The sequence below is a fragment of the Syngnathus floridae genome, chromosome 4 (assembly GCF_059516105.1).
Source record: "Syngnathus floridae isolate MCC-2025c chromosome 4, RoL_Sflo_1.0, whole genome shotgun sequence".
NCBI classification, from domain to species: Eukaryota; Metazoa; Chordata; class Actinopteri; order Syngnathiformes; family Syngnathidae; genus Syngnathus; species Syngnathus floridae.
In genome coordinates, this window is record NC_142416.1 from 6,355,507 (window position 1) to 6,367,663 (window position 12,157).

Consider the following 12,157-nt stretch of genomic DNA (forward strand, 5'->3'; position numbering starts at 1 on the left):
TTTTTATATAATAGAAATCATTTTTAATTTGAAGGTTCAACATAGGCATAATTGTAAACAAGATTTTAGATTAAAAAAAAAGCAGATTTAATTATTAAAACTGCTGTCAGCTCATTCAAACGCAATCCTTGTTCTTTATCACAAAAACATACATTAAAATGACTCAATGTGGCCATGCACACACACTCACTCGCACAAACACGTGCACGCACGCAGGCACGCACTGCCTCAAGTGTGGGGGTGGATTGGATTGATGATCTGGAAACTTCTACCTGGACGAGGCAGGGATCCTGGGAAAGACAAAATATATTATCTTAGAAACTGAATAAATGAACAAAACAAAACTTAATGTTCATTAAACAAAACTTAATGTTCATTAAATGAAGATTAATTTAAAATACAGTGTCCGTAGGCGAGTGTGTATGGTTGTGTGCCCTGCGATTGGCTGCTGCGATTGATCGGTGGCCAATCATTATCAGGTGATATTGATGAAAAAAATGCAAGATTGGTGAATTTAATGGACAAATGATCACCCTATCTACAGTATCTCACAAAAGTGAGTACACCCCTCTCATTTCTGATATGTTTTAATTATATCTTGTCATGGGACAACACTGAAGAAATGACACTGGGACAATTTTAAGTAGTCACTGTAGAGCTTGGATAGCAAAGTAAATATATTGTTACTTCAAAGTAACTCAAAATACAACAATGAATGTGTAAAATACTGGCAACAAAAGTGAGTACCGTAATTTTCGGACTATAAGTCGCGTTTTTTTTTCATAGTTTTTCATAGTAATTTTTACTTGATCATTAACACATCACTTACAAGTAGAGTTGACCACTTCACATGTTATTTTTAGTATAGTTGATCACTTCACATGCTTTTATATCTATCTTGAACATATTCAAAACATAAAAAATAGAGAAAAAATCAAATAAAGCAGTTAACACTAACACTTTAGGATTTGGAGTGACATAGAAGGTTTGAAAAACTATTATGGCTTTTACGCACACCCGGTCCTACTCTACTGAGTCGGGGGCCGGCGCTCGGCCGAGTGGCTGTCCGCGAACGGTGCGTGGGGCTCGGACATGGCCATTACGCATGCCCGGTCCTATGCCATGGAGCTCTCGTGTCTGGAAGTCCACGCCGCCACACGCTTGGAAGTTTGTTTTGGTTAATAAAGAGCCGTTTACCAAACCCACGTCTATCCTTGTACTTTGTTAACGCTACAATATAGTTATATAGTAGATCTGTGGAATAAAGACGAGGCTGACGTCAGGGCGCACGCGCGGCGATGTTGACAAAGGACGAAGAATTTGATCGATGGATTTAATGGATTTAAAGTGCACGGATGGTTTGATAATATTATTGGCTTGTATTATAATTATTTGAAATATAGTTTATCTATCGTTATATGAGCCTGTGGAATATTTTGAAGTGCAAGCGCCCTCAGCCGTGCGCACCCATTGTTGACAAACAACGATCGATGGATTTAATGAATTGGAGTGACACCGATGGTTATATAAACATGTTATTCATGTAATAGTTGTCCTTAATCACTCTATATGTTACGTCAGGCCCGTTCTCAGCTCTTTGTTTGTGTTTGTCACGTTAGCATACCTATCGTTTAGCCTGTTGTTGCTATTTAATGAATTGGAGTGACACCGATGGTTTTATAAACATGTTATTCATGTAATAGTTGTCCTTAATCACTCTATATGTTACGTCAGGCCCGTTCTCAGCTCTTTGTTTGAGTTTGTCACGTTAGCATACCTATCGATTAGCCTGTTGTTGCTATTTAATGAATTGGAGTGACACCGATGGTTTTATAAACATGTTATTCATGTAATAGTTGTCCTTAATCACTCTATATGTTACGACAGGCCCGTTCTCAGCTATTTGTTTGAGTTTGTCACGTTAGCATACCTATCGTTTAGCCTGTTGTTGCTATTTAATGAATTGGAGTGACACCGATGGTTTTGTAAACATGTTATTCATGTAATAGTTGTCCTTAATCACGCTATATGTTACGTCAGGCCCGTTCTCAGCTCTTTGTGTTTGTCACTTTAGCATACCTATCGTTTAGCCTGTTGTTGTTATCGTTTAGCCTGTTGTTGCTTGTTCATGACTGTTTTTGGTGTGGGATTTTGTCGAATAAATTGCCCCCAAAATGCGACTTATACTCCGGAGCGACTTATATATGTTTTTTTCACTTTTTGGGGCATTTTATGGCTGGTGCGACTTATACTCCGGAGCGACTTATAGTCCGGAAAATACGGTATGTTATTTGTTTATTTATTATTTATTCATCACTCTCATTTATTCATTGTTTGTGCCTTCTTGTTTTTTTTGTGCTGTTTACTTGTATGCATATGGTGTACTATGTCTTAGTAGGGACGTAATTTTGATCTCTTTGTGTGTCTTGGCATATGAAGAAATTGACAATAAAGCAGACTTTGACCTTGATGAAACAACCAAATAAACAAAACAAAGAACTACATCTGAAAAAAAAAAAATTTCTGACGAAACTGGATGAGGGCGCTCTAAATGGGAAGGGCTGTAGAAAAATGGCACCAAAAAGAAAGTCATATTTTGCAGGTAACAAACTTCAAGTTGTAAAATATGCAGCCGAAAACCGTAATCGAGCAGCAGAAAAAGTTTTGGAGAACCGTGATGTACTAAAGCATTACTGTAATTTGAATTTCAAGTGACGTCAGTGACGGCGCAGCGGTTGTTTACATAAAGGACAAACGTACCCACGTACGTACTACCGGCATCATGAGCGGCTTTGTTTCGAAGTGACACGGAGGACGCAGAGATTGAAGGAATTAAGGATTTGGAGTGACGTAGAAGGTTTGAAAAACTATTACAACTTTTACGGACGCCCAGTCCTACTCTACTGAGCTCTCTTTCACCTCCGTGGATCGAAGTCGGGGGCCCGGAAAAGTAGCAGGGGGGGATTTTATATATATATATATATTTATACACAATGGGACACTGGGTAGCACGTCCGTCTCACAGTTAGGAGGGTGCGGGTTCGATTCCACCTCCGGCCCTCCCTGTGTGGAGTTTGCATGTTCTCCCCGAGCCTGCGTGGGTTTTCTCCGGGCACTCCGGTTTCCTCCCACATCCCCAAAACATGCTTGGTAGGCCAATTGAGCACTCCAAATTGACCCTAGGTGTGAGTGCGAGTGCGAGTGCGAGTGCGAATGGTTGTTTGTCTCTGTGTGCCCTGCGATTGGCTGGCAACCGGTTCAGGGTGTCCCCCGCCTACTGCCCGATGACGGCTGGGATAGGCTCCAAGCACACCCGCGACCCCCGTGGGGACTAAGCGGTACAGAAAATGGATGGATGGATATTATACACACTGCTCAAAAAAATTAAAGGAACACTTTGAAAAGACATCAGATTTCAATGGTGAATTTTTTGGGGGGGATATCTATACTGATATGGACAGTTTAATGTCTAAGGAACAAAAGTTTTCAGCTTACAGAGCGGGCTCAGTGTACAGACACCCCAAAAATCAAAGTGAAAAAATGATATGGCAGGCTTGTCCTTTTTGCCTAAATTCAATTTCTGCAACTCAAAATTCTTTTCAATATCTTGTGTGGCCCCCACGAGCTTGTATGCATGCGTAACAACATCGCGGCATGCTTCTAATGAGATGACGGATGGTGTCTTGTGAGATGTCCTCCCAGATCTGTCTAAGGGCATCAGTGAGCTCCTGTAAAGTCCGAGGAGCAACCTGGCGGCGTATGATGGACCAAAACATTATGTCCCAGAGGTGTTCTATCGGGTTTACATCAGGTGATCGTGAGGGCTATTCAATTGTGTCAATTCGTTCATCCTCCAGATACTGTTTGCATACTCTTGCCACAATAGGCCGGATATTGTTGTGGATCAGGAGGAACCCAGAACCTACTGCACCAGCGTAGGGTCTGACCATGGGTGCAAGGATTTCATCCCGATACCTAATGGCAGTCAGACTGCCGTTCTCTATCCTGTAGAGGTCTCTTCGTCCCTCCATGGAAATGCCTACCCAGACCATCACTGACCCACCACCAAACCGGTCATGCTTTACGATGTTGCAGACAGCATAGCGCTGTCCTTGGCTTCTCCAGACCCTTTCACGTCTATCACAGGTGCTCAGGGTAAACCTGCTCTCATCTGTGAAAAGCACAGGGCGCCAGTGGCGGACTTGCCAATTCTGGTGTTCTATGGCAAATGCCAATCAAGCTCCACGGTGCTGAGCAATGAGCACAGGAAACACTACAGGACGTCGTGCCCTAAGGCCACCTTGTGGAGTCTGTTTCTGACTGTTTGGGCAGAGACATTCACACCAGTAGCCTGCTGGAGGTCATTCTGTAGGACTCGGGCAGTGCTCAACCTGTTCCTCCTTGCACAAAACAACAGATGTCGGTCCTGCTAATGGAATGAGGACAGTCTACGGCCCGGTCCAGCTCTCCTAGAGTAACTGCCTGTCTCCTGGAATCTCCTCCATGCTCTGGAGATTGTACTGGGAGACACATCAAATCTTCTTGCAACAGCACGCATGGATGTGCCATCCTGGAGGAGTTGGACAATCTGCGCAACTTCAGGAGGGTTAAGAAACCGCCTCATGCTCGCAGTCGTGATAATGACTCCAGCTATATAGCATATATATATATATATATATATATATATATATATATATATATATATATATATATATATATATATATATATATATATAAAACTTTTTCCTCACCCCCTGTGGGTGGTATCTTTTTCCCTTCAAGCTCAGGTCCTCTACCAGAGGCCTGGGAGCTTGAGGGTTCTACGCAGTATCTTTGCTGTTCCTAGTACTGCACTTTTCTGGACTGAGATGTCAGATGTTTTTCCTGGGATCTGTTTCAGCCACTCCTCCAGTTTGGGGGTTACTGCCCCTAGTGCTCCAATGACCACAGGTACCACTGAAGTCTTAACTCTCCAGGTCTTCTCCAGCTCTTCTCTGAGCCCTTGATATTTCTCAAGTTTCTCATGTTCCTTTTTCCTAATGTTACCATCATTTGGGATGGCTATGTCAACCACAACGGCTTTCCTCTGCTCTTTGTCCACCACCACAATGTCCGGTTGGTTCGCCATTACCATTCTGTCTGTCTGGATCTGGAAGTCCCAGAGGATCTTGGCTTGGTCATTCTCTACCACCTTTGGAGGTGTTTCCCACTTGGATCTTGGGACTTCCAGTCCATACTCTGCACAGATGTTCCTGTACACTATTCCAGCTACTTGGTTATGGCGCTCCATGTATGCTTTACCTGCCAGCATCTTACACCCTGCAGTTATGTGCTGGATTGTCTCAGGACCTTCTTTGCACAATCTACACCTGGGGTCTTGTCTGGTGTGGTAGATTTGGGCCTCTATTGCTCTGGTGCTCAAGGCCTGTTCTTGTGCAGCCAGGATCAGTGCCTCTGTGCTGTCCTTCAGACCAGCTCTTTCTAGCCATTGGTAGGATTTCTGGATATCAGCTACTTCAGCTATGTTTCGGTGGTACATCCCATGTAGGGGCTTGTCCTCCCATAGCCATTAACAGCTACGCCCTACCAGTAATCATATATATATATATATATATATATATATATATATATATATATATATATATATATATATATACACACACCGTATTTTCCGGACTATAAGTCGCTCCGGAGTACAAGTCGCACCAGCCATAAAATGCCCTAAAAAGTGAAAAAAAAATCATATATAAGTCGCTCCGGAGTATAAGTTGCATTTTGGGGGCAATTTATTCGACAAAATCCCACACCAAAAACAGTCATGAACGAGCAACAACAGGCTAAACGATAGCAACAACAGGCTAAACGATAGGTATGCTAACGTGACAAACACAAACAAAGAGCTGAGAACGGGCCTGACGTAACATATAGCGTGATTAAGGACAACTATTACATGAATAACATGTTTATAAAACCATCGGTGTCACTCCAATTCATTAAATAGCAACAACAGGCTAAACGATAGGTATGCTAACGTGACAAACACAAACAAAGAGCTGAGAACGGGCCTGACGTAACATATAGAGTGATTAAGGACAACTATTACATGAATAACATGTTTATATAACCATCGGTGTCACTCCAATTCATTAAATCCATCGATCGTTGTTTGTCAACAATGGGTGCGCACGGCTGAGGGCGCTTGCACTTCAAAATATTCCACAGCCTCATACAACGATAGATAAACTATATTTCAAATAACTATAATACAAGCCAATAATATTATCAAACCATCCGTGCACTTTAATTCCATTAAATCCATCGATCAAATTCCTCGTCCTTTGTCAACATTGCCGCGCGTGCGCCCTGACGTCAGGCTCGTCTTTATTCCACAGATCTACTTTATAACTATATTGTAGCGTTAACAAAGTACAAGGATAGACGTGGGTTTGGTAAACGGCTCTTTATTAAACAAAACAAACTTCCAAGCGTGTGGAGGCGTGGACTTCCAGACAGACCGGGCGTGCGTAATGGCCATGTCCGAGCCCCGCGCACCGTTCGCGGACAGCCACTCGGCCGAGCGCCGGCCCCCGACTCAGTAGAGTAGGACCGGGCGTGCGTACAAGCCATAATAGTTTTTCAAACCTTCTATGTCACTCCAAATCCTTAATTCCTTCAAACTCTTTGTCCTCCGTGTCACTTAGAAATGATCACCGCTAATGATGCCGGTAGTCCTTATGTGGGCATGTTTGTATGTAAACAACCGCCACGCCGCGCTACTGACGTCACTTGAAATAGTAATCCATTGGTTCTCCAAACTTTCTTTCTGCTGCTCGATTACTGTTTTCAGCTGCATATTTTACAACTTGAAGTTTGTAACCTGCAAAATATGAGTTTCTTTTTTGGTGCCATTTTTCTTAAGCCTACCCAGTTGATGAGTCACGGCCAACGGTGAAATTTAGAGCACCCTCATCCAGTTTCGTCTGAAAATATAATTTTTTTTGGTTGTTTTATCAAAGTCAAAGTCTGCTTTAGCGTCGATTTTTTTTTTATATACTAAGACACACAAAGAGATTGAAATTACGTTTCCACTATCCCTTGGTGAGATAGTACACATGTGCATACAAGCAACACAAAAAAAAAAACAAGAAGGCACAAACAATGAATAAATAAGAGTGTTGAATAAATGATAAATAAACAAATAATAATAAATATAAGAGGAGCAAAAATGGAGCAAGTGTACATACAGCAGACAGTGGACTTGGATATGGTGCTTTAAAGTGTTAATTGCTTTATTTGATGTTTTCTCTATTTTTTGTTTTGAATATGTTCAAGATAAAGATATAAAAGCATGTGAAGTGATCAACTATACTAAAAATAACATGGGAAGTGGTCAACTATACTTGTAAGTGATGTCTTAATGATCAAGTAAAAATTTGTGAAAAAAAACATATAAGTCGCTCCTGAGTATAAGTCGCCCCCCCCACCCAAACTATGAAAAAAAAAAAACCCCGCGACTTATAGTCCGGAAATTACGGTATGAAAAAAACACGACTTATAGTCCGGAAATTACGGTATATATATACAACACACACACATCTCATTGAAGATTTATTCTTTAATGATATCATGACAATAGCCTAACATTAGTTTACATGTAACATGTTACTTTCTAAACCCACATGCTTTTAAAAGTAAAAACGTACCTTTGTGTTTTTTTTATTTTGATGTGCGCCTTACTGTTCCTAGCGCCACAACCTCCATAGCTTGTCACATCTTGACAAAGAATGCACAAAACCTAGCCCGGGACATCTAATTTACGGACATGTTCCGTCAAGCAGGTGGTTACGGACTGTGTTCCGAGTTGTTCAATGACGCTACTCTCGAGCCATGCCCATCTGAAGCAGTTCTTGATCCCGTTCGACTTGTCTATTTCCCTGGCACGATCCTTGTCTTTTTTCTCTAAAACATTTGCCATGCTGGCGAAAACCTTTGCTGATTAGGCAAATGAGTAGGCAAATGATGTGACGAAAGTAGCGGCAAAATGCTGACGAAAATAAGGCGGATGTTGTCGCAATACTGCTGCCAGCCGCTCCCCCCCATATATATAAAAACAAATTTCTCAATGGATCTACACGATTCATGAAAATGATACTTCCGACAGAGAAAAAACACGGAAATCTGCGGAAGATTCTCATCCCTGATTATTTGTTACCAAACGAAGAGGTCATCGCAATTTATAGCAAGGAATTGGCCTGGACATCACTATTTCACAACTGAAAGTTACAGCTTGTTTGAAGAAAAGAGAGAAAATAAAAAAAGGAGTGACAAATGTTAGTGTTTAAATATGACACACATTCGATGACTGGTAAAAGAAACACATGACAAGGATTAACATCCTCACAACTTCATGAGTTAAATGTATTGCAGCACGCAATGCACCCTGGTCACCAAGTGGTGCTAGCTCATATGACATTTGTACATTGTTACTGCGTTCTGTTCATCAATCTGCACTGTACTCTGTACTGACAGCACACGTTTTGGGGATGACAAAAAGGTCAGTCACATGAAAGTTGTTTGAGAAATGAGCAAGCTTTAACTTATCTTCAAAGCACATGTTTTGACCTCTATGGGAATCAAGTACCGTTGGCAGAGGACTAGCATTGGCATTTTGCTTTGTTGTGCTCAGCTCAGCAGTTGGAAACTATAGATGGCTTAAGCCACGTGTCAAACTCATGGCCCGCGGCCCACATCCGGCCCGCCGTGTAATCATACCCAGCCCGCAAGATCATTTTACATTATCGTTATTAATGGCCCATCGATATGAAGTGCTGATAACACAATACTGCACAGAACTACAGCTCCTATAATGCAACGCTTCGGCTGCCTTGACGCGTACTTCCAGCTGCCTTGCAGCGCACTTCCAGCTGCCTTGCAGCGCACTTCCTGCGCACTTCTCGCGTCAATTAAGTCTAACTATTACAAGCTATTACGAAGATAGCTGTTAGCCAAAGATACTCCTCACGATGCCGACGAGAAAAGGTGATTCTGAAAACAGAGCCTTTAATAACCAATGGGAGGCTGAGTATATGTTTACTGACTGTTTGTTGTATATATATGTTATCATGCGTTCCCTAATGAGTACTTATTAATAAGATTATTGCACAGAATGCTTGCTGTTTCGCCTTGCAGACGTCCACCAGTCAACAACAAGTCAAACGATGCTGTCTGGAGCTTCCTGACCTTCTACACCTCTGGGAATCCAAGAAAGATGTTGATAGCTCAATCCATTTTGTTGATGTCTGCACATGGCATTCTGTCCTTGCATTCTTTTCTCATGGCGTCTTGTCTGTGACTTCTTGTTTCACATAGCATTTTGTCCTTGCATTACTTTCATTTCTCGTGACATCTTGTCTGTGACTTCTTGTTTCACATAGAATCTCGTTTCTTCTCTAATGAGACAAAGCTCACGCCTTCTCCCCACCTATTAGGGGCTAGTCTCACATTGTGGGTAGGACATTCCAAATATAAAGAGCGAAGAGTGCAAACTGATTTTTAGTGTAGTCAGATTGCTGTAAATCTGGATGCACTCCTCGCGAGAAAAACTCAATATTCTGCCTCACTTGTTTTGTCTGCTGATCCTTTTCTTTTATACAGATATTCAGTCAGAGAAAATACCTGACACTGACATTGCCGGTAAACCCGTGTGTCTCATTTGTGGTGCTAATGTGGCTGAAATTAAAAAATTCAATCTAAAACAGCACTTTGAGACAATACATAAGGATAACCTGAAAGACCTGGATGCAGAGCAGAGGAAACAGAAAGCAGAAGAGTTAAAGAACATTCCAGCAGACGTTTTTTAACCCGTGCAAAATCACAAAGTGAAGCTGCTGTCAAAGCAAGTTTTGTCATGGCAGAGGAGATCGCCAAATCAGCCCGGCCATTTACGGAGGGAGAATTTCTGAAGAGCTGCATGATCAAGGTGTTCGACGTCTTATGTCCAGACTAAAAGCACTTGCTGGCAAATATAAGGCTGAGTAGAAATACAGTTACTCATCGGATTTGTGAGATGGCCACTGATTTAAGAGTACAGTTGAGTGAAAGGAGCAAAGACTTTATTGCCTATTATCTTGCTGTGGATGAAAGTACTGACATGAGTGATACTGCACAACTGGCCATCTTCATCCGTGGAGTGGACTCCAATTTGTGCGTAACAGAGGAAGTAATGGACATTAAATCAATGCACGGGACAACGACTGGAAAAGACGTTTTTGAAAACGTATGTCAAAGTGTAACCGACATGAAACTGCCCTACTACAAACTTATTGGACTTACAACTGATGGAGCACCGGCTATGTGCAGTGAAAAAAATGGACTCGTGGGAAGGATGCGAGTGAAGATGCAGGAGGAGAACTGTACTGGTGAGTTAACAGCATATCACTACATCATACACCAGGAAGCACTATGTCCTGAAGATGGGCCATGTAATGAGCACTGTAACGCAAACCGTAAACTTTATCCAAACTTAAGGGTTAAATCACCGGCAGTTTCGGTCCTTTATGCAGGAGATAGATTTAGAGTTTGCCGACATTCCTTATCATAAAGAGGTGCGTTGGCTAAGTCGGGGGAAAGTTCTCAGAGATTTTGAGCTCCGGGGACATGACCGCATGATCACTGACATGTATAACGCAGTAAAGGCATTTCAAGTGAAGCTGCTTTTATGGGAGACACAAATTCAACATTGCAACTTGCCTCACTTTCCCTGTTGACAAGTAATGTTGAAACAAGTCAGCACAACTGTGTTCCCCAAAATGCACTTTGCCGACAAACTGAGCACACTACACTAGTTCGCACGGAGCTTTAGTGACTTTGAAGCACAAAAAAAGAGTTTTGAGTTGCTTCGCAATCCATTTGCTGTTGATGTTGAAACTGCACCTGTGTAGATTCAGATGGAACTGATTGAGCTACAGTGTAATGGGACACTCAAGGCAAAGTACGACACTGCAGGGCCTGCACGGTTCATTCACTCCATCCCTGCTACAATGCCCCAGCTCCGTCTTCATGCAGCTTGAACTTTGTGCATGTTTGGGAGCACATATCTGTGTGAGAAGCTCTTCTCAGTGATGAAGATGAACAAAACAGCACACAGAAGTCGTCTCACTGATGAGCACCTGCAGTCCATCCTGAGAATCTCCACAACACAGGAGTTCACACCAAACATAAACCAACTTGTTGCCAAAAAAAGATGCCAGGTGTCCGGCTGCGATCAGAGCATATGATCAGATCAGAGTCATAAGAGCAAAGAAAACTGAATGATTTGAATTGTTATTGCTGAAAAGCATGTTCATATTTCTAACTTCTATACAGCTCAGTGGCCTAGTAGTAGAGTATACGCCCTGATACTGAAAGGTTGTGGGTTCAAACCCCGGCTGGGTCATACCAAAGACTATAGAAAAGGGACCCATTGCCTCCCTGCTTGGCACTCAGCATTTAAGGGTCGGAACTGGGGGGTTAGATCACCAAATGATTCCCGAGCGTGGCACCGCTGCTGCTCACTGCTCCCCTCTCCCCCAGGGGATGAATCAAAATCACATGGGGATGGGTTAAATGCAGAGGACAAATTTCACCACACCCAGATGTGTGTGTGACGATGATCATTGGGACTTTAACTTGGGACTTTTAACTTTAATTTTGACAGGAGATATTTTTAAGGAGAGCAAAATCTTTTGGGATATTTAAGTTTATATTTTTTACGTACCCTAATTTTTGGACTAAAAGTCGCTCCGGAATATAGGTCACATTAGCCATAAAATGCACAATAACGTGAAAAAAAACATATATAAGTCGCTCCAGAGTATAAGTCACATTTTGGGGGGAAATTTATTTGACAAAATCCAACACCAAGAACAGACATGAACGAGCAACAACAGGCTAAACGATAGGTATGCTAACGTGACATAAACACAAACGAAGAGCTGAGAACGGGCCTGACGTAACATTCAGTTATTAAAAAAATTACATAAATAACACGTTTGTAAAACCATCTGTGTCACTCCAATTCATTAAATCCATTGATCGTGACCGACATGGAGAAACTTCTACCAAATTCACTAATCATTGTTCTGGGTGATCTTAACAGGGTGAAGCTCGCACACGAACT

General features: G+C 42.0%; 1 protein-coding gene across 1 annotated transcript in view; it reads right to left on the reverse strand.

The window, feature by feature from the left end:
- Positions 1-12,157, reverse strand: part of patl1 (PAT1 homolog 1, processing body mRNA decay factor) — a 78,455-nt gene continuing 66,298 nt past the window's right edge. Inside the window, exon 20 of the mRNA XM_088372467.1 lies at positions 1-290. Coding sequence (XP_088228593.1) covers positions 269-290 — 22 coding nt within the window. The 3' untranslated portion in view covers positions 1-268. The remainder of the gene's footprint in view (positions 291-12,157) is intronic.